Source organism: Amphiura filiformis, chromosome 13 (assembly GCF_039555335.1).
Source record: "Amphiura filiformis chromosome 13, Afil_fr2py, whole genome shotgun sequence".
NCBI lineage: Eukaryota > Metazoa > Echinodermata > Ophiuroidea > Amphilepidida > Amphiuridae > Amphiura > Amphiura filiformis.
In genome coordinates, this window is record NC_092640.1 from 3,787,033 (window position 1) to 3,807,765 (window position 20,733).

General features: G+C 43.8%; 1 protein-coding gene across 1 annotated transcript in view; it reads right to left on the reverse strand.

Moving 5' to 3' along the window:
• The window catches only part of LOC140167905 (arylsulfatase B-like), a 28,851-nt gene extending 17,485 nt beyond the window's left edge, over window positions 1-11,366 (reverse strand). Inside the window, exon 1 of the mRNA XM_072191195.1 lies at window positions 10,908-11,366. Coding sequence (XP_072047296.1) covers window positions 10,908-11,366 — 459 coding nt within the window. The remainder of the gene's footprint in view (window positions 1-10,907) is intronic.
• Window positions 11,367-20,733: the final 9,367 nt, after the last annotated feature.

Genomic DNA, 20,733 nt, shown 5'->3' on the forward strand with positions numbered 1-20,733 from the left:
TACCGGGTATCGTCCTGTGAGTAGGGAAGCTCGAGTTGGAGTACATCAATAACTTACCGGGTATCGTCCTGTGAGCAGGGATGCTCGAGTTGGAGTACATCAATAACTTACCGGGTATCGTCCTGTGAGTAGGGAAGCTCGAGTTGGAGTACATCAATAACTTACCGGGTATCGTCCTGTGAGCAGGGATGCTCGAGTTGGAGTACATCAATAACTTACCGGGTATCGTCCTGTGAGTAGGGAAGCTCGAGTTGGAGTACATCAATAACTTACCGGGTATCGTCCTGTGAGTAGGGAAGCTCGAGTTGGAGTACATCAATAACTTACCGGGTATCGTCCTGTGAGCAGGGATGCTCGAGTTGGAGTACATCAATAACTTACCGGGTATCGTCCTGTGAGCAGGGAAGCTCGAGTTGGAGTACATCAATAACTTACCGGGTATCGTCCTGTGAGCAGGGATGCTCGAGTTGGAGTACATCAATAACTTACCGGGTATCGTCCGGTGAGCAGGGAAGCTCGAGTTGGAGTACATCAATAACTTACCGGGTATCGTCCTGTGAGCAGGGATGCTCGAGTTGAAGTACATCAATAACTTACCGGGTATCGTCCTGTGAGCAGGGAAGCTCGAGTTGGAGTACATCAATAACTTACCGGGTATCGTCCTGTGAGCAGGGAAGCTCGAGTTGGAGTACATCAATAACTTACCGGGTATCGTCCTGTGAGCAGGGATGCTCGAGTTGGAGTACATCAATAACTTACCGGGTATCGTCCGGTGAGCAGGGAAGCTCGAGTTGGAGTACATCAATAACTTACCGGGTATCGTCCTGTGAGCAGGGAAGCTCGAGTTGGAGTACATCAATAACTTACCGGGTATCGTCCTGTGAGCAGGGAAGCTCGAGTTGGAGTACATCAATAACTTACCGGGTATCGTCCTGTGAGCAGGGATGCTCGAGTTGGAGTACATCAATAACTTACCGGGTATCGTCCTGTGAGCAGGGAAGCTCGAGTTGGAGTACATCAATAACTTACCGGGTATCGTCCTGTGAGCAGGGATGCTCGAGTTGGAGTACATCAATAACTTACCGGGTATCGTCCTGTGAGCAGGGAAGCTCGAGTTGGAGTACATCAATAACTTACCGGGTATCGTCCTGTGAGCAGGGATGCTCGAGTTGGAGTACATCAATAACTTACCGGGTATCGTCCTGTGAGTAGGGAAGCTCGAGTTGGAGTACATCAATAACTTACCGGGTATCGTCCTGTGAGCAGGGATGCTCGAGTTGGAGTACATCAATAACTTACCGGGTATCGTCCTGTGAGTAGGGAAGCTCGAGTTGGAGTACATCAATAACTTACCGGGTATCGTCCTGTGAGCAGGGATGCTCGAGTTGGAGTACATCAATAACTTACCGGGTATCGTCCTGTGAGCAGGGAAGCTCGAGTTGGAGTACATCAATAACTTACCGGGTATCGTCCTGTGAGCAGGGATGCTCGAGTTGGAGTACATCAATAACTTACCGGGTATCGTCCTGTGAGTAGGAAAGCTCGAGTTGGAGTACATCAATAACTTACCGGGTATCGTCCTGTGAGCAGGGATGCTCGAGTTGGAGTACATCAATAACTTACCGGGTATCGTCCTGTGAGCAGGGATGCTCGAGTTGGAGTACATCAATAACTTACCGGGTATCGTCCTGTGAGTAGGGAAGCTCGAGTTGGAGTACATCAATAACTTACCGGGTATCGTCCTGTGAGTAGGGAAGCTCGAGTTGGAGTACATCAATAACTTACCGGGTATCGTCCTGTGAGTAGGGAAGCTCGAGTTGGAGTACATCAATAACTTACCGGGTATCGTCCCTGTGACCGGGTATCGTCCTGTGAGCAGGGAAGCTCGAGTTGGAGTACATCAATAACTTACCGGGTATCGTCCTGTGAGCAGGGAAGCTCGAGTTGGAGTACATCAATAACTTACTGGGTATCGTCCTGTGAGCAGGGAAGCTCGAGTTGGAGTACATCAATAACTTACTGGGTATCGTCCTGTGAGCAGGGAAGCTCGAGTTGGAGTACATCAATAACTTACCGGGTATCGTCCTGTGAGCAGGGAAGTTCGAGTTGGAGTACATCAATAACTTACCGGGTATCGTCCTGTGAGCAGGGAAGCTCGAGTTGGAGTACATCAATAACTTACCGGGTATCGTCCTGTGAGCAGGGAAGCTCGAGTTGGAGTACATCAATAACTTACCGGGTATCGTCCTGTGAGCAGGGAAGCTCGAGTTGGAGTACATCAATAACTTACCGGGTATCGTCCTGTGAGCAGGGAAGCTCGAGTTGGAGTACATCAATAACTTACCGGGTATCGTCCTGTGAGCAGGGAAGCTCGAGTTGGAGTACATCAATAACTTACCGGGTATCGTCCTGTGAGCAGGGAAGCTCGAGTTGGAGTACATCAATAACTTACCGGGTATCGTCCTGTGAGCAGGGAAGCTCGAGTTGGAGTACATCAATAACTTACCGGGTATCGTCCTGTGAGCAGGGAAGAGTTGGAGTACATCAATAACTTACCGGGTATCGTTGAGCAGGGAAGCTACATCAATAACTTACCGGGTATCGTCCTGTGAGCAGGGAAGCTCGAGTTGGAGTTACATCAATAACTTACCGGGTATCGTCCTGTGAGCAGGGAAGTCCTGAGCGAGTTGAGAGTACATCAATAACTTACGGTATCTTCCCGTGAGCAGGGAAGCTCGAGTTGGAGTACATCAATAACTTACCGGGTATCTTCCGTCCTGTGAGCAGGGATGCTCGAGTTGGAGTACATCAATAACTTACCGGGTATCGTCCTGTGAGTAGGGTACATCAAAGCACCGGGAGTTGTGAGTAGGGAAGCACATCAATAACTTACCGGGTATCGTCCTGTGAGCAGGGAAGCTCGAGTTGGAGTACATCAATAACTTACCTGGTATCGTCCTGTGAGCAGGGATGCTCGAGTTGGAGTACATCAATAACTTACCGGGTATCGTCCTGTGAGCAGGGATGCTCGAGTCGGAGTACATCAATAACTTACCGGGTATCGTCCTGTGAGCAGGGATGCTCGAGTTGGAGTACATCAATAACTTACCGGGTATCGTCCTGTGAGCAGGGATGCTCGAGTTGGAGTACATCAATAACTTACCGGGTATCGTCCTGTGAGCAGGGATGCTCGAGTTGGAGTACATCAATAACTTACCGGGTATCGTCCTGTGAGCATCGAGTTGGAGTACAAATAACTTACCGGGTATCGTCCTGTGAGCAGGGAAGCTCGAGTTGGAGTACATCAATAACTTACCGGGTATCGTCCTGTGAGCAGGGATGCTCGAGTTGGAGTACATCAATAACTTACCGGGTATCGTCCTGTGAGTAGGGAAGCTCGAGTTGGAGTACATCAATAACTTACCGGGTATCGTCCTGTGAGCAGGGAAGCTCGAGTTGGAGTACATCAATAACTTACCGGGTATCGTCCTGTGAGCAGGGATGCTCGAGTTGGAGTACATCAATAACTTACCGGGTATCGTCCTGTGAGTAGGGAAGCTCGAGTTGGAGTACATCTATAACATACCGGGTATCGTCCTGTGAGCAGGGAAGCTCGAGTTGGAGTACATCAATAACTTACCGGGTATCGTCCTGTGAGCAGGGATGCTCGAGTTCGAGTACATCAATAACTTACCGGGTATCGTCCTGTGAGTAGGGAAGCTCGAGTTGGAGTACATCAATATCTTACCGGGTATCGTCCTGTGAGCAGGGATGCTCGAGTTGGAGTACATCAATAACTTACCGGGTATCGTCCTGTGAGCAGGGATGCTCGAGTTGGAGTACATCAATAACTTACCGGGTATCGTCCTGTGAGCAGGGAAGCTCGAGTTAGAGTACATCAATAACTTACCGGGTATCGTCCTGTGAGTAGGGAAGCTCGAGTTGGAGTACATCAATAACTTACCGGGTATCGTCCTGTGAGCAGGGATGCTCGAGTTGAGTACATCAATAACTTACCGGGTATCGTCCTGTGAGTAGGGAAGCTCGAGTTGGAGTACATCAATAACTTACCGGGTATCGTCCTGTGAGCAGGGATGCTCGAGTTGGAGTACATCAATAACTTACCGGGTATCGTCCTGTGAGGAAGGAAGCTCGAGTTGGAGTACATCAATAACTTACCGGGTATCGTCCTGTGAGTAGGGAAGCACGAGTTGGAGTACATCAATAACTTACCTGGTATCGTCCTGTGAGCAGGGATGCTCGAGTTGGAGTACATCAATAACTTACCGGGTATCGTCCTGTGAGCAGGGATGCTCGAGTTGGAGTACATCAATAACTTACCGGGTATCGTCCTGTGAGTAGGGAAGCACGAGTTGAGTACATCAATAACTTAGGGATCGTCCTGTGAGAGGGTTCGAGAGTACATCAATAACTTACCGGGTATCGTCCTGTGAGCAGGGATGCTCGAGTTGGAGTACATCAATAACTTACCGGGTATCGTCCTGTGAGCAGGGAAGCTCGAGTTGGAGTACATCAATAACTTACCGGGTATCGTCCTGTGAGCAGGGAAGCTCGAGTTGGAGTACATCAATAACTTACCGGGTATCGTCCTGTGAGCAGGGATGCTCGAGTTGGAGTACATCAATAACTTACCGGGTATCGTCCTGTGAGTAGGGAAGCTCGAGTTGGAGTACATCAATAACTTACCGGGTATCGTCCTGTGAGTAGGGAAGCTCGAGTTGGAGTACATCAATAACTTACCGGGTATCGTCCTGTGAGTAGGGAAGCTCGAGTTGGAGTACATCAATAACTTACCGGGTATCGTCCTGTGAGTAGGGAAGCTCGAGTTGGAGTACATCAATAACTTACCGGGTATCGTCCTGTGAGTAGGGAAGCTCGAGTTGGAGTACATCAATAACTTACCGGGTATCGTCCTGTGAGTAGGGAAGGAAGTACATCAATCGGGTATCGTCCTGTTAGGGAAGAGTACATCAATAACTTACCGGGTATCGTCCTGTGAGCAGGGAAGCTCGAGTTGGAGTACATCAATAACTTACCGGGTATCGTCCTGTGAGCAGGGAAGCTCGAGTTGGAGTACATCAATAACTTACTGGGTATCGTCCTGTGAGCAGGGAAGCTCGAGTTGGAGTACATCAATAACTTACCGGGTATCGTCCTGTGAGCAGGGAAGCTCGAGTTGGAGTACATCAATAACTTACCGGGTATCGTCCTGTGAGCAGGGAAGTTCGAGTTGGAGTACATCAATAACTTACCGGGTATCGTCCTGTGAGCAGGGAAGCTTCGAGTTGAGAGTACATCAATAACTTACCGGGTATCGTCCTGTGAGCAGGGAAGCTCGAGTTGGAGTACATCAATAACTTACCGGGTATCGTCCTGTGAGCAGGGATGCTCGAGTTGGAGTACATCAATAACTTACCGGTATCGTCCTGTGAGTAGGGAAGCTCGTACCGGGTATCGTGAGCAGGGAAGCTCGAGTTGGAGTACATCAATAACTTACCGGGTATCGTCCTGTGAGCAGGGATGCTCGAGTTGGAGTACATCAATAACTTACCGGGTATCGTCCTGTGAGCAGGGAAGCTCGAGTTGGAGTACATCAATAACTTACCGGGTATCGTCCTGTGAGCAGGGAAGCTCGAGTTGGAGTACATCAATAACTTACCGGGTATCGTCCTGTGAGTAGGGAAGCTCGAGTTGGAGTACATCAATAACTTACCGGGTATCGTCCTGTGAGTAGGGAAGCTCGAGTTGGAGTACATCAATAACTTACCGGGTATCGTCCTGTGAGTAGGGAAGCTCGAGTTGGAGTACATCAATAACTTACCGGGTATCGTCCTGTGAGTAGGGAAGCTCGAGTTGGAGTACATCAATAACTTACCGGGTATCGTCCTGTGAGCAGGGAAGCTCGAGTTGGAGTACATCAATAACTTACTGGGTATCGTCCTGTGAGCAGGGAAGCTCGAGTTGGAGTACATCAATAACTTACCGGGTATCGTCCTGTGAGCAGGGAAGCTCGAGTTGGAGTACATCAATAACTTACCGGGTATCGTCCTGTGAGCAGGGAAGCTCGAGTTGGAGTACATCAATAACTTACCGGGTATCGTCCTGTGAGCAGGGAAGCTCGAGTTGGAGTACATCAATAACTTACCGGGTATCGTCCTGTGAGCAGGGAAGCTCGAGTTGGAGTACATCAATAACTTACCGGGTATCGTCCTGTGAGCAGGGGGAGTTGGAGTACATCAATAACTTACCGGGAGTTGGAGTACATCAATAACTTACCGGGTATCGTCCTGTGAGCAGGGAAGCTCGAGTTGGAGTACATCAATAACTTACCGGGTATCGTCCTGTGAGCAGGGAAGCTCGAGTTGGAGTACATCAATAACTTACCGGGTATCGTCCTGTGAGCAGGGAAGCTCGAGTGGAGTACATCAATAACTTACCGGGTATCGTCCTGTGAGCAGGGATGCTCGAGTTGGAGTACATCAATAACTTACCGGGTATCGTCCTGTGAGTAGGGAAGCTCGAGTTGGAGTACATCAATAACTTACCGGGTATCGTCCTGTGAGCAGGGATGCTCGAGTTGGAGTACATCAATAACTTACCGGGTATCGTCCTGTGAGTAGGGAAGCTCGAGTTGGAGTACATCAATAACTTACCGGGTATCGTCCTGTGAGCAGGGAAGCTCGAGTTGGAGTACATCAATAACTTACCGGGTATCGTCCTGTGAGCAGGGAAGCTCGAGTTGGAGTACATCAATAACTTACCGGGTATCGTCCTGTGAGCAGGGAAGCTCGAGTTGGAGTACATCAATAACTTACCGGGTATCGTCCTGTGAGCAGGGATGCTCGAGTTGGAGTACATCAATAACTTACCGGGTATCGTCCTGTGAGCAGGGAAGCTCGAGTTGGATAACTTACGGGTATCGTCCTGTGAGCATGCTCGAGTTAACATCAATACCGGGTATCGTCCTGTGAGCAGGGAAGCTCGAGTTGGAGTACATCAATAACTTACCGGGTATCGTCCTGTGAGCAGGGATGCTCGAGTTGGAGTACATCAATAACTTACCGGGTATCGTCCTGTGAGCAGGGAAGCTCGAGTTGGAGTACATCAATAACTTACCGGGTATCGTCCTGTGAGCAGGGAAGCTCGAGTTGGAGTACATCAATAACTTACCGGGTATCGTCCTGTGAGCAGGGAAGCTCGAGTTGGAGTACATCAATAACTTACCGGGTATCGTCCTGTGAGCAGGGAAGCTCGAGTTGGAGTACATCAATAACTTACCGGGTATCGTCCTGTGAGCAGGGAAGCTCGAGTTGGTGTACATCAATAACTTACCGGGTATCGTCCTGTGAGCAGGGAAGCTCGAGTTGGAGTACATCAATAACTTACCGGGTATCGTCCTGTGAGCAGGGATGCTCGAGTTGGAGTACATCAATAACTTACCGGGTATCGTCCTGTGAGCAGGGATGCTCGAGTTGGAGTACATCAATAACTTACCGGGTATCGTCCTGTGAGCAGGGAAGCTCGAGTTGGAGTACATCAATAACTTACCGGGTATCGTCCTGTGAGCAGGGATGCTCGAGTTGGAGTACATCAATAACTTACCGGGTATCGTCCTGTGAGCAGGGATGCTCGAGTTGGAGTACATCAATAACTTACCGGGTATCGTCCTGTGAGCAGGGAAGCTCGAGTTGGAGTACATCAATAACTTACCGGGTATCGTCCTGTGAGCAGGGATGCTCGAGTTGGAGTACATCAATAACTTACCGGGTATCGTCCTGTGAGCAGGGAAGCTCGAGTTGGAGTACATCAATAACTTACCGGGTATCGTCCTGTGAGCAGGGATGCTCGAGTTGGAGTACATCAATAACTTACCGGGTATCGTCCTGTGAGCAGGGAAGCTCGAGTTGGAGTACATCAATAACTTACCGGGTATCGTCCTGTGAGCAGGGATGCTCGAGTTGAGAGTACATCAGGGATGCTCGAATCAATAACTTACCGGGTATCGTTCTGTGAGCAGGGATGCTCGAGTTGGAGTACATCAATAACTTACCGGGTATCGTCCTGTGAGTAGGGAAGCTCGAGTTGGAGTACATCAATAACTTACCGGGTATCGTCCTGTGAGTAGGGAAGCTCGAGTTGGAGTACATCAATAACTTACCGGGTATCGTCCTGTGAGTAGGGAAGCTCGAGTTGGAGTACATCAATAACTTACCGGGTATCGTCCTGTGAGTAGGGAAGCTCGAGTTGGAGTACATCAATAACTTACCGGGTATCGTCCTGTGAGCAGGGAAGCTCGAGTTGGAGTACATCAATAACTTACCGGGTATCGTTGGAGTACATCAATAACTTACTGGGTATCGTCTTGTGAGCAGGGAAGCTCGAGTTGGAGTACATCAATAACTTACCGGGTATCGTCCTGTGAGCAGGGAAGTTCGAGTTGGAGTACATCAATAACTTACCGGGTATCGTCCTGTGAGCAGGAAGTTCGAGTTTGAGTACATCAATATAACTTACCGGGTATCTTCCCGTGAGCAGGGAAGCTCGAGTTGGAGTACATCAATAACTTACCGGGTATCGTCCTGTGAGCAGGGATGCTCGAGATGGAGTACATCAATAACTTACCGGGTATCGTCCTGTGAGCAGGGAAGCTCGAGTTGGAGTACATCAATAACTTACCGGGTATCGTCCTGTGAGCAGGGAAGCTCGAGTTGGAGTACATCAATAACTTACCGGGTATCGTCCAGTGAGCAGGGAAGCTCGAGTTGGAGTACATCAATAACTTACCGGGTATCGTCCTGTGAGCAGGGAAGCTCGAGTTGGAGTACATCAATAACTTACCGGGTATCTTCCCGTGAGCAGGGAAGCTCGAGTTGGAGTACATCAATAACTTACCGGGTATCGTCCTGTGAGCAGGGAAGCTCAAGTTGGAGTACATCAATAACTTACCGGGTATCGTCCTGTGAGCAGGGAAGCTCAAGTTGGAGTACATCAATAACTTACCGGGTATCGTCCTGTGAGCAGGGAAGCTCGAGTTGGAGTACATCAATAACTTACCGGGTATCGTCCTGTGAGCAGGGAAGCTCGAGTTGGAGTAAATCAATAACTTACCGGGTATCTTCCCGTGAGCAGGGAAGCTCGAGTTGGAGTACATCAATAACTTACCGGGTATCGTCCTGTGAGCAGGGAAGCTCGAGTTGGAGTACATCAATAACTTACGGTATCTTCCCGTGAGAAGGGAAGCTCGAATTGGAGTACATCAATAACTTACCGGGTATCGTCCTGTGAGCAGGGAAGCTCGAGTTGGAGTACATCAATAACTTACCGGGTATCGTCCTGTGAGCAGGGAAGCTCGATTTGGAGTACATCAATAACTTACCGGGTATCGTCCTGTGAGCAGGGAAGCTCGAGTTGGAGTACATCAATAACTTACCGAGTATCTTCCCGTGAGCAGGGAAGCTCGAGTTGGAGTACATCAATAACTTACCGGGTATCGTCCTGTGAGCAGGGAAGCTCGAGTTGGAGTACATCAATAACTTACCGGGTATCGTCCTGTGAGCAGGGAAGTTCGAGTTGGAGTACATCAATAACTTACCGGGTATCGTCCTGTGAGCAGGGAAGCTCGAGTTGGAGTACATCAATAACTTGCCGTGTATCGTCCTGTGAGCAGGGAAGCTCGAGTTGGAGTACATCAATAACTTACCGGGTATCGTCCCGTGAGCAGGGAAGCTCGAGTTGGAGTACATCAATAACTTACCGGGTATCGTCCTGTGAGCAGGGAAGCTCGAGTTGGAGTACATCAATAACTTACCGGGTATCATCCTGTGAGCAGGGAAGCTCGAGTTGGAGTACATCAATAACTTACCGAGTATCTTCCCGTGAGCAGGGAAGCTCGAGTTGGAGTACATCAATAACTTACCGGGTATCGTCCCGTGAGCAGGGAAGCTCGAGTTGGAGTACATCAATAACTTACTGGGTATCGTCCTGTGAGCAGGGAAGCTCGAGTTGGAGTACATCAATAACTTACCGGGTATCGTCCTGTGAGCAGGGAAGCTCGAGTTGGAGTACATCAATAACTTACTGGGTATCTTCCCGTGAGCAGGGAAGCTCGAGTTGGAGTACATCAATAACTTACCGGGTATCGTCCCGTGAGCAGGGAAGCTCGAGTTGGAGTACATCAATAACTTACCGGGTATCGTCCCGTGAGCAGGGAAGCTCGAGTTGGAGTACATCAATAACTTGCCGGGTATCGTCCTGTGAGCAGGGAAGCTCGAGTTGGAGTACATCAATAACTTACCGGGTATCGTCCCGTGAGCAGGGAAGCTCGAGTTGGAGTACATCAATAACTTACCGGGTATCGTCCTGTGAGCAGGGAAGCTCGAGTTGGAGTACATCAATAACTTACCGGGTATCATCCTGTGAGCAGGGAAGCTCGAGTTGGAGTACATCAATAACTTACCGAGTATCGTCCCGTGAGCAGGGAAGCTCGAGTTGGAGTACATCAATAACTTACTGGGTATCGTCCTGTGAGCAGGGAAGCTCGAGTTGGAGTACATCAATAACTTACCGGGTATCGTCCTGTGAGCAGGGAAGCTCGAGTTGGAGTACATCAATAACTTACCGGGTATCTTCCCGTGAGCAGGGAAGCTCGAGTTGGAGTACATCAATAACTTACCGGGTATCATCCCGTGAGCAGGGAAGCTCGAGTTGGAGTACATCAATAACTTACCGGGTATCGTCCCGTGAGCAGGGAAGCTCGAGTTGGAGTACATCAATAACTTACCGGGATCGTCCTGTGAGCAGGAAGCTCGAGTTGGAGTACATCAATAACTTACCGGGTATCGTCCTGTGAGCAGGGAAGCTCGAGTGGGAGTACATCAATAACTTACCGGGTATCGTCCTGTGAGCAGGGAAGCTCGAGTTGGAGTACATCTCGGTTGCACATAATAATTCTCTAGACGGACTCCTGAATATGCCAGGGCGTCTATGGCTGGTGTATCTGCTATAGATCCCATACGTTTTCCATGATATCCCACATCGTTATATCCCAAATCATCAGCAACTATAAACACGATATGAGGTTTCGATGGCACCAGTATAATAGGCCCTGTGTTTGAGACATCTTTGTCTGATGACCCCTTGTTTGTTTCTGACCCGGAAGAAATTGTCTTGTGTAGAATATGTGAAAGTGTACCTGCTACTCCCTGCCATCTGGTGTCTACTTCCTTAAAAGCTTGCTGTCCTCTGAGTAATTGTCTATGTTCGTACTGACTTTTAACAATACTAATTGTCGTATATAGCATACATAAACTTGTGCAGAAATTTAGCCAGCAGAATACAAGTCCCATTCTGTTTGCCAAACAGAGATGACTGAATATGAAAAACTTTTTTATCAATGCTTTACACTCCTGATGTCATCCGGATTGATACTTCAGTCACCTACGGCATTTGATAGTTTACACACGTATGTGGTAAGTATTCCTATGCGAAAAAAGCCAAACATAATATTTGTCCAAACATTCCAAAGGAATTTTAAAGACCGGTGTGTAAATGCAAAGAATGTTAGTACTTTTTTAATATAATGCCATGTAATTTATTTGATCATAAAAGATGATTATATTTTTAAACCCCATTGAACTATTTAGCTATGTTGTTTGCAGGCATCAGCTAGTAAAGTGCTAAAATCGGGCCAATAAAATGATTGGTTTCATTTTGCTATGGAAAGATCGACCCTCTTCATTGGTTAGATCTCCATCGCTAGTGGCTAGAGACTAGCGTAAGGCTATGAATATACCTTCACTCTCATTAATGTAGAAAACCACGTCTACAACTGACAAAAGTTCGGAAATGTATTTCAAATGAGTTCCTGCCGAATGTGACGTTTTGACTGATTTGTCATTACATATGTCAGTAGAAATTGGTAATATTCCAAGAATTAGGGTACTCAATATGAGTTGCTGGTAATTAGGGACCGTACATACAATGGGAGGAATACAATTTAGACAACTAATTTCGCGTTTCCCCCGTGGGTTCGTAATTCATTAAGAATCAGTGCCGCCGACAGGAGGGTGAGGGGGTGCGTTACCCCGGGGTCCTAGGGAGACCCGCAAAAAGTGTAGAAATCATTCTTTACTATGGGCCCGTAAAAGCAAAGAAATGAGATAATTAAGGTTTCTTTTCTTTGCTTATTAAGCTTTTTTACATGCTCACTAAGGTCTCTTTTCTTCCTTTTACGCGCCCAGTGGTATCTCTTCTCTTCTTTTCTCTTTTCTTTGCCTATATTGGTCCATTATAAGGTCTGTTTTCTTTGCTCTTTTACGGCCCATAAACAGCAAGCAAACGTAGCGGGCACATAAAAAACAATGAAAAGAGACAGAAGAAAAGATAAAGATATTTCGATATAGATATTTCACTTGAATTATATGTTACTGTCTGCCTTTGCCACAATGACCAACCTCTATAAAATGAAAACTTCGAGTGCAGCTTGCATGGGAACACAATTTGCAAAGTTTCGCTCGCATTGTGCCCTTCATTATTTGATCATTTAGTTTAAATTTGGCAATTTTTCCATGCTTCGCGCGGAGATTGTTTTAAAAATAAGTTCAATCTGGGTGCAAAAGTCGCTACTTTCGAATTGCAATTTCCTCCTCCATTCAAAACGTTGCATCCATCTTCGTAGTCCAAACAAATTACGGATTATCCCCTCGAGATCCCACAAAATTGTCAGATTCCCACCTTAAAAATCATCCCGGCCTATATATTGATCGGTCCCTTACATATATGACACAATCAGGCCTGTAGCCAAGATTTTTTGTGTAGGTGCGGAATTTCTAAAAATGGACTAAAATATTTACCCTTTGGAGTAAATTAAACGGTTTCTGTATAAATAGTGGTCCCTCTGCTAGTGGTACGCGCATCTCCCGCACCACCTGCACCTCCTCTAACTACGGACCTATGGGCAGATTCACGCATATTTCTCTTAGAGGGCGTGCTATTGCTGTATATTTAACTAGTAACAAACGCAGGGCGCATGTGCGAGCCGGGAGGAAGTTCAAGCTTGCTGTAGACTCGGTCCCTACACATGTACACACATACTCACTGTACAGGGTGTCCCAGAAAAAATTACCGAGCAAATAAAATTGAACGTAAGTCGAGAAATATACATCAAAATCAAAAAATTTACAATGTACCGCATAGCCTATTTTATTGCGCACCACATACAAAAATTTTATTTGATTCGGTTGACTGGTTGTGAAGAAATTAACGATTACATAATGCGCGCATCAATACAGTGTATTCCAAGTTTGATTAACAGGCGTTTTTTTCATACTCGCTCATCGCTTCCTAAAGTTTGTGTATCTCATTAAATTTAGTCCACATTATCTTTTTATAATCCGACGGTGTTATATTATTCATGCTTTCACTGAAGATGAATGACAGTTTGTCCGAAAAAACTTTGATATCTGCAATTGGAAGCTTTCCAACTTTAATTCTTTAGGTTGTGCAAATATGTTATTTTCAACTTTCCAAAGAACATGAGCCAAGAATGACAATGATCAAGTGCTTACAGCTTTACGTGTGATTTTGATACGATGCAACATTGATGTTTAAGTTTTAAAAGATTTAAAATTTGCATTACAATTGCTTGGAAATATTCCAAAAACATTAATGTCAGTGAATGTGTGTGAGAAATTTTTTAAGCCAGCTGAAATTTTGTATGCAATAATTCTTTATTCAACGTTTTTTGAACGTTTATATCAACATTAACGAAAAAAAGATATTTACCAGTACCTAGCATCATCTTGCATGCAAGCTTTCATTTGCAATATCGTGCAGGTTTTCAAATGTAAACAAAACCTAATTAAATGTTTTGCAAGAAACAGATTGTTTAAAAAGAACGAAATATGAAGTCCTTTGACAACTAGTGCGCATTGTGTTGAATGATCTATCTTTCAAACTTGGAATGAAGTGAATTGGCGCATGCGTTATGTAATCGCTCATTTCTTCACAATCGGTCAACCGATTCCAACAAAATTAGCATATAAGATGCAGAATAAGATGGGCTACACGATGAATTTTAGATTTTTTGATTCTAATGTCCATTTCTCGACTTACGTCCAAATTCATTCACCCGGTAATTTTTTCTGGGACACCCTGTATATGACACGTTTGCAACGCCCCGACTCAGGTGTCAATTTGTGGATTAAATAAAATAAAATAAAATATCTTTTTTTCTATATGTCCGTTTCTCCGTCTCCCGGGGAATTGACTTAAAAAACATATGAGGATTACTCTGTTAATTTTTGAGGACAAAAATCATGAAATTGGTAGATATGACTTTGGTGTTTATATTCCCTGAAGTAATTGTTGTAACTTTGCTTAGTTTTATGAAAAGAAGTGATTTTCTGCATGGAGTCGTTTTGATAATCGGCTTTGTTTACGTTTCAATACCAAAACTGAATTTCCCGGCTCGCGCATGCGCCGTGCGTTTGTTACTAGTTAACTGTATATCAACCTACTGTGAACAGTGCCGCCGAGAGCCATTACGGGCCCGGGGACAAAATGAACGCACGGGCCCCTTTGATCAGCGATAACGGTGCAGGACTTTATAAGTGGTGTGGGGGTGAGAGGGGCAACATCAGTGGCGTAAATTTCTTTGTGAAATGGGGAAGGGAGGTTGGTTTAAAATTCTTGAACACATGTTGAAGCGAAGCTGCCAATGATCAAATGTGAACACTGAAGGAGGTTGCAATTTGAAAGTGGCATTTTGCTCACGCGAAGTGCAAAAAAAAAGCCAATTCCAATGCCAATTTGAAGCTAAAATGATCAAGTATGAATATAGACCGTTGAAGTGAACAAATGCGCGGGAAACGCGAGAAAATTCGAAAGTTATAGCGACCTGTGCTCCCAGATTGAACTTATTGAAACAAACTCCGCGCAAAGCGCTGAAAATTGCCAATTTTAAGGTAAATGATCAAATAATGAAGGGCACAATATGAGCGAAAATTTGCCATTTGCGTTCCCACGATTAAGCTGCACTCGAAGTCTTCATTTTATCGAGGATGGTCATTGTGGCAGACAGTAACATAATTCAAGTGAAATATTTATATATAACTAGTGGAATATCTTGTATTGTTACTTATCTTTTCTTTGTTTTTTTTACGAACCCGCTACTTTTGTTATGGGCAGTGAAAAAGCAAAGAAAACAGACCTTATGGACCCGTAAATGCAATAAAAGAAAAGAGACCACAGTGGGCCCGTAAAAAGCAAAGAAGAGATACCACTCGGCCCTTAAAGGAAGAAAAGAGACCTTAGTGAGTGTGTAAAAAAGCTTAATACGTAAAGATAAGATACCTAAATGGTCTCATAAAAAGAAAAAATGGACAAGAAAACAAACTTTATTGCCCCGTATAGTAAAGTAAAGCAAATAAAATATGCCTTAATTACAAGGTATCTTTTCTTAACTTTTTACGGGCCCCTGAGGTCCACTTTCTTTGCTTTATGGGCCCATAGTCAACAGTGGCGTACCGTGGCCGCCCCAACCCCGGGGGCTGAAGAAAATTCAATTTTGCCGCCCCTTCCTCAACAGCCCGAAAAGGTTGACCCAATTTTTTTCTCTGTCCAAAAAAAAAAAAAAAAAAAAGGGTTTCAGGCGCAAGCGTCATAAAAGCAGCACATTTTGATGTATAGTACCATTTTGTCAAAAATTGTTATGCTTTATCAATTTTTTCCGACCTTTTTTATTTACTAATTCTTTTTGCCGCCCCTGTTTTTGCCGCCCCTTCATCTTCCGCCGCCCTTTCATTTTGGCCGCCCCTGCTTTTTACCCCTGGGGCTGGCGCCACCAAAGCCCCCTAAAAAAAAAAAAAAAATACGCGCATGGTCAAGTATGTTTTTTAAAACTTTTAAGGCCCCCCTAGGACCCTGGGCCCGGGTAACGCATTACCCTCCCCCTTGTCGGAAGCACTGGCCTGTCAACCTCCCTGTGATTGCGTGACCGCGTTGCCAATATGTACGTGTGGAACCATACCACGGGGTGACACTAAATTCACGGTTCTGCGGGGAAGGCCATATTATGGCCCCTTATCAAGGGTCAAATTACAAAACTGCTCAGATTGTATAATGATGTATATTCATACGTTGCGGTAAACGTAAATAGAAAGCAAATCTATACTTCTAAGCTACTCAAATTTGGTACACTCACTACATCACTAGCAACAACAATCTTCAGAGCAATAACATCCGCTGAAGACGCCGGTTGACCCGGTGAATGTGCTCCGGTGAGTGTACCAAATTTGAGTAGCGTAGAAGTATAAATTTGCTTTCTATTTCTGCTCAGATTGTGTTTAACAAACCTACACCTGTGCACCAATGTATTCCCTAGGTCATAGGATTCATAAAAAGTAGTTTGACATGTCTGTGATATACCGTTTTCGAGTTAATACGCAAGTTTTGACCTCCACATGTGTCAAATTTGCGAAATAAACACAGCCAAAGAAGGCGCCACTAGCTCCATCCCTATTTAACAGCCATTGTCGGTACGAATGGGACCGAAATGGGACTTTGTGATTCAAGTGCGTCATGGATTTTCTTTTAAAAAAATAGCAGGATGCAACATCAGTCTCAGAAACTACCCCCAAAGTTTTAGCTTCCTCGCTCATTTCGTTTGTCCGATAAAAATTATTGAAATTTTGGCTCCATAAACATCGTTAAATGGTTTACCAATTAGCAGCCATTAGAAAATTGTGCGCCAACGTTGGCCCAGTGAAAAGAAAACAGTTTTTGAATCCTTCTATGGGTATAATTACAATGACACGAAAAAATGGTTGGGTTACCATTGGCGCATCATATGGAGTTGAAATGGATAAACTAATTATTTAGAATCAAATGCAAATGCAAAATTGATGGGTGCTCGTTGGCGCAAGAAAAAAATGGAGGTCAAAGGTCCAATTTTCTAATTTTAAGCCATTTCCACGCCTCATTAATTTCATGCGCCAAGGTCGAAGAACAGAAAAATTTGTGTTCAGTGGTAAACAAACTGTAACTCTACTAAAAGAATCAGTAAAAATCTTGGGTCCTGTTGGGTATTTGTTATGATTTTCTAAATATCATCTTAAGGCAAGTAAACAGTAAATAATATGCCATGCCGTACTATATGCAAACTTTAAGTATCCTCTACTAGATATGCCAACAAGTACACATGGGGTTTTAACTTCAGTTAGTTTATTCAAGTGCTGTTGCTTGCATTTCTGTGGAAATAAGTGTGGGCTCATGTTGGCGCAAGGATATTTTAAGGGTCAAAGGTCAATTCAAAATCACAAAATGCTACTTTTAAGTTAGTTTGTGCGACCAATATGCAATCTTCAAGTGTCCATTTCTCGATGTGCCAACAAGTACCCATGGTGTTATAACTTGATTTAGTTTATCCAAGTGCTGTTACTTGTGTATCTGTAGGAATATGTTTGCTCATGTTGGCGCAATGATATTTTGAGGGTCAAAGGTCAATATAAGAAACTCAAAATGTGACAAAGTGCATTCTTTGAGTGTTGGTAATTTCAATGCCAACAAGATCCCATCATTTTTTCACTACCTATATAACCTATGCCAACTCGACTTATTCAATTTCTTCATAAAAATGCTTGAAGTTGGGATAATATTGGCATTATATGAATATTTAAAGAGCCAAATAGTACAAGTATGTGACCAACTTCTGCATTATTATTTAAAATGCAGAAGTTGTGCAAGCTTAATATTATTATATAAGTGAAGAACAATATTGCATTTTGACTGCAATGAATCAATATACTTATAACATGTGTAGGCTTATATTATTTTGGAGTTCCTAAATATTTTTGTAAACCATGAAAACTTAAAATGTGTACCTTCCACTTGGTTTGTTGTGGATGGTCACATGATCTGAAAATACAGGGTAAGTTTTGATTTATACACATTCTGCATTCAACAGTATTAAAGTGTTATTCTTAAATATCACTGTTCCATGAGCATTCCATTGTTAAGACTTAACAAGCAAATATACACTCCATTTGAGGTAGAAATTGGGACAATGTTTGCGCACATTTTGGCAAAAAAAGTTGCACTTTGTGCTTTAGGATTGACCTTTGACCCTTAAAATATCCTTGGGCCAACATGAACCCATACTAATTTCTACATAAATGCAAGTATAAGCACTTAGATAAACTAATTGAAGTAAAAACATTATGGGTACTTTTTGGCACATCTAGTAGTGGATGCTTGAAGTTTGCACATTGGTTGCATGAACTATCATAAAGTAGCACTTTATGGTTTTGGATTAACCTTTGACCCCTAAAATATCCTTGCACCAACATGAGCCCAAACTAATTTCTACATAAATGCAAATAACAACACTTAAATATGGTGAATGAAGTAAAAACACCATGGGTACCTGTTGGCACATCCTGTTGTGGATCCTTGAAGATTGATGGAATTCCTATTTGGTCTATTATTTACTATTTACTAGGCTTTAGGATGATATTTAGAAAATCATTAAAAATAGTGAACCAACAGGACCCAAGCTTCTTTCTGTTTCTTTTATTAGAGTTACAGTTTCTTTACCACTGAACACCACTTTTAATGTTCTTTGACCTTGGCTCTCAAAATTAATGAGGCGTGAAAATGGCGCAAAATAAGAAAATTTGACCTTTGACCCCAATTTTCTTTTAGCGCCAACGAGCACCCATCAATTTTGCATCTGCAGTAAGTTGCTTCTAAGTAATTAGTTTATCAATTTCAGCTTGCTTTTAATATGGGTGCTTGATGGCGCAACGAGTTTCAAGCCACAGAAAACAACACGAGGGTGCTTTTCACTAATATTTTAAACTCAGGCGGCATAGGACACGCAACACGTGACGTACGAGGCTGGCGAAGATACAGGGCTGACAGCCCCATTCAAAATACACGGTTAGCAATTACAAATGAAAAATTAACATACTTGCAGTGGGGTACTTTGTCGTACCCCCTCGGTTTTAGAGTAAGATAATTTTGCTTTGACACCAGATAACAATTTAGAATTGTTTGTGAAGATTTCATGATTATGTGTTAATCCAATGGCGACGTCAATATTGGCGATATCGCTTCCACCACCGCCTGTTAAACTTGTTTATTACAATGCGCCAATGGTAACCCAACCATTTTTTGTGTAATTGTAATGACACCCATAGAAGGATTCAAAAAACTGTTTTTATTTACTGGGCCAATGTTGACGCACAATTTTGTAGTCACTGCTAATTGGTAAACCATTTAACGATGTTTTGGGGGCCAAAATTTCATTAATTTTTTACGGACAAACACAATGAGCGAGGAAGCTAAAACTTTGGGGTTGTTTTCTTGGACCAATGTTGCATCATCCTATTTTTTTTAAAAACATTTGTGATGCACTTGAATCACAAGAGTCTGAATCTTACAGACAGTGGCTCTTAATCAGAGTCAGATTTTATGGCAAAATTATTTATATAATTATTTTCTATACACTTTCCTTCGAAGGTTGATATCAAATTTGATATCATAAGTTTAATCATCGTGAGCATAGGAACCGTTGTTTGGAAATTAATTCGTGCAATTTTAAAAATGACAGCGTGAGTGCCAAGAATTACGTCGCCTGAATAGGCCGGCAGGTTAATCAATTATAAACCACGTGCACCTCTTCTCAACATATCTACACGCATCTGAGAGGTCTAATTTCATTGTCATTAAAGGTTTACACACTTAAAAATACGGGGTCAAATATGCACCGACTAAAAATAAATTGACCCCGTTTAATTGCAAACAACCACTTTAGGGGTTCTTTTTGGCCCCGTACGTAGTCATTGATTACAAAAGTGGTTGTTTGCAATGAAACGGGCTCAATATATTTTAAGTCGGTGCATATATGACCCCGTATTTTTAAGAATTTTTAAGAGTGTACCCATGCATGTCAAAATGAAAATCAAATACCCCGCTCTTTTAATTGTGCGCAGGCAAGTGTATAATGATTCCTGTACGGGTTGCTTCGGGCCACGTAATAAGCTGATACCATGCATTGGCTTTTGCGGGGTCAATTCGTAATTTCTCATTTTTAAAATTGCACGAATTTCCAAACAACGGTTCCTATGCTCACGATGATTAAACTTTTGATATCAAATTTGGTATCAACCTTCGAAGGAAAGTGTATAGTGAATAAATATATAAATTATTTTGCCACAAACTCATCAGACTCTGATTAAATGGGGATGGAACTAGTGGCGACTTTTTTTGGCTGTGTTTACTACCCGAAGAACGTATACAATAATGGATTGTGGTGTACAATATATAACTGAACACCGAAATAAAAAAAAGACTAGTTTGCGTATGACGTCAACCAGACCAAAAATGCTGTACTGCGCAGGTCAGCAACCAATCACGTCGCGCCTTTGTCCTCACGTCAGACGCAATTCGGTCTTGAATTGTAATTAAACAGTATTTATTCCTGTAAAATACTTGAATTTAGTACTCCTATGTGCTTCTTGAAATATTCTCTGATACATTATCTAAGTCTCTTTGTGTATTGTAACTTAAGGTTTTCATCATAGACAGTTTGCGGTTCAAAAGCACAAACTTCAGCGTCATTAAAGCCTCTAGGAACGCAAAAATCTATAGTGAGCAGTAAATTATGCACGAAAATACGTCAATTTAAGAACAAAAGTGTTAATATTTCTCATG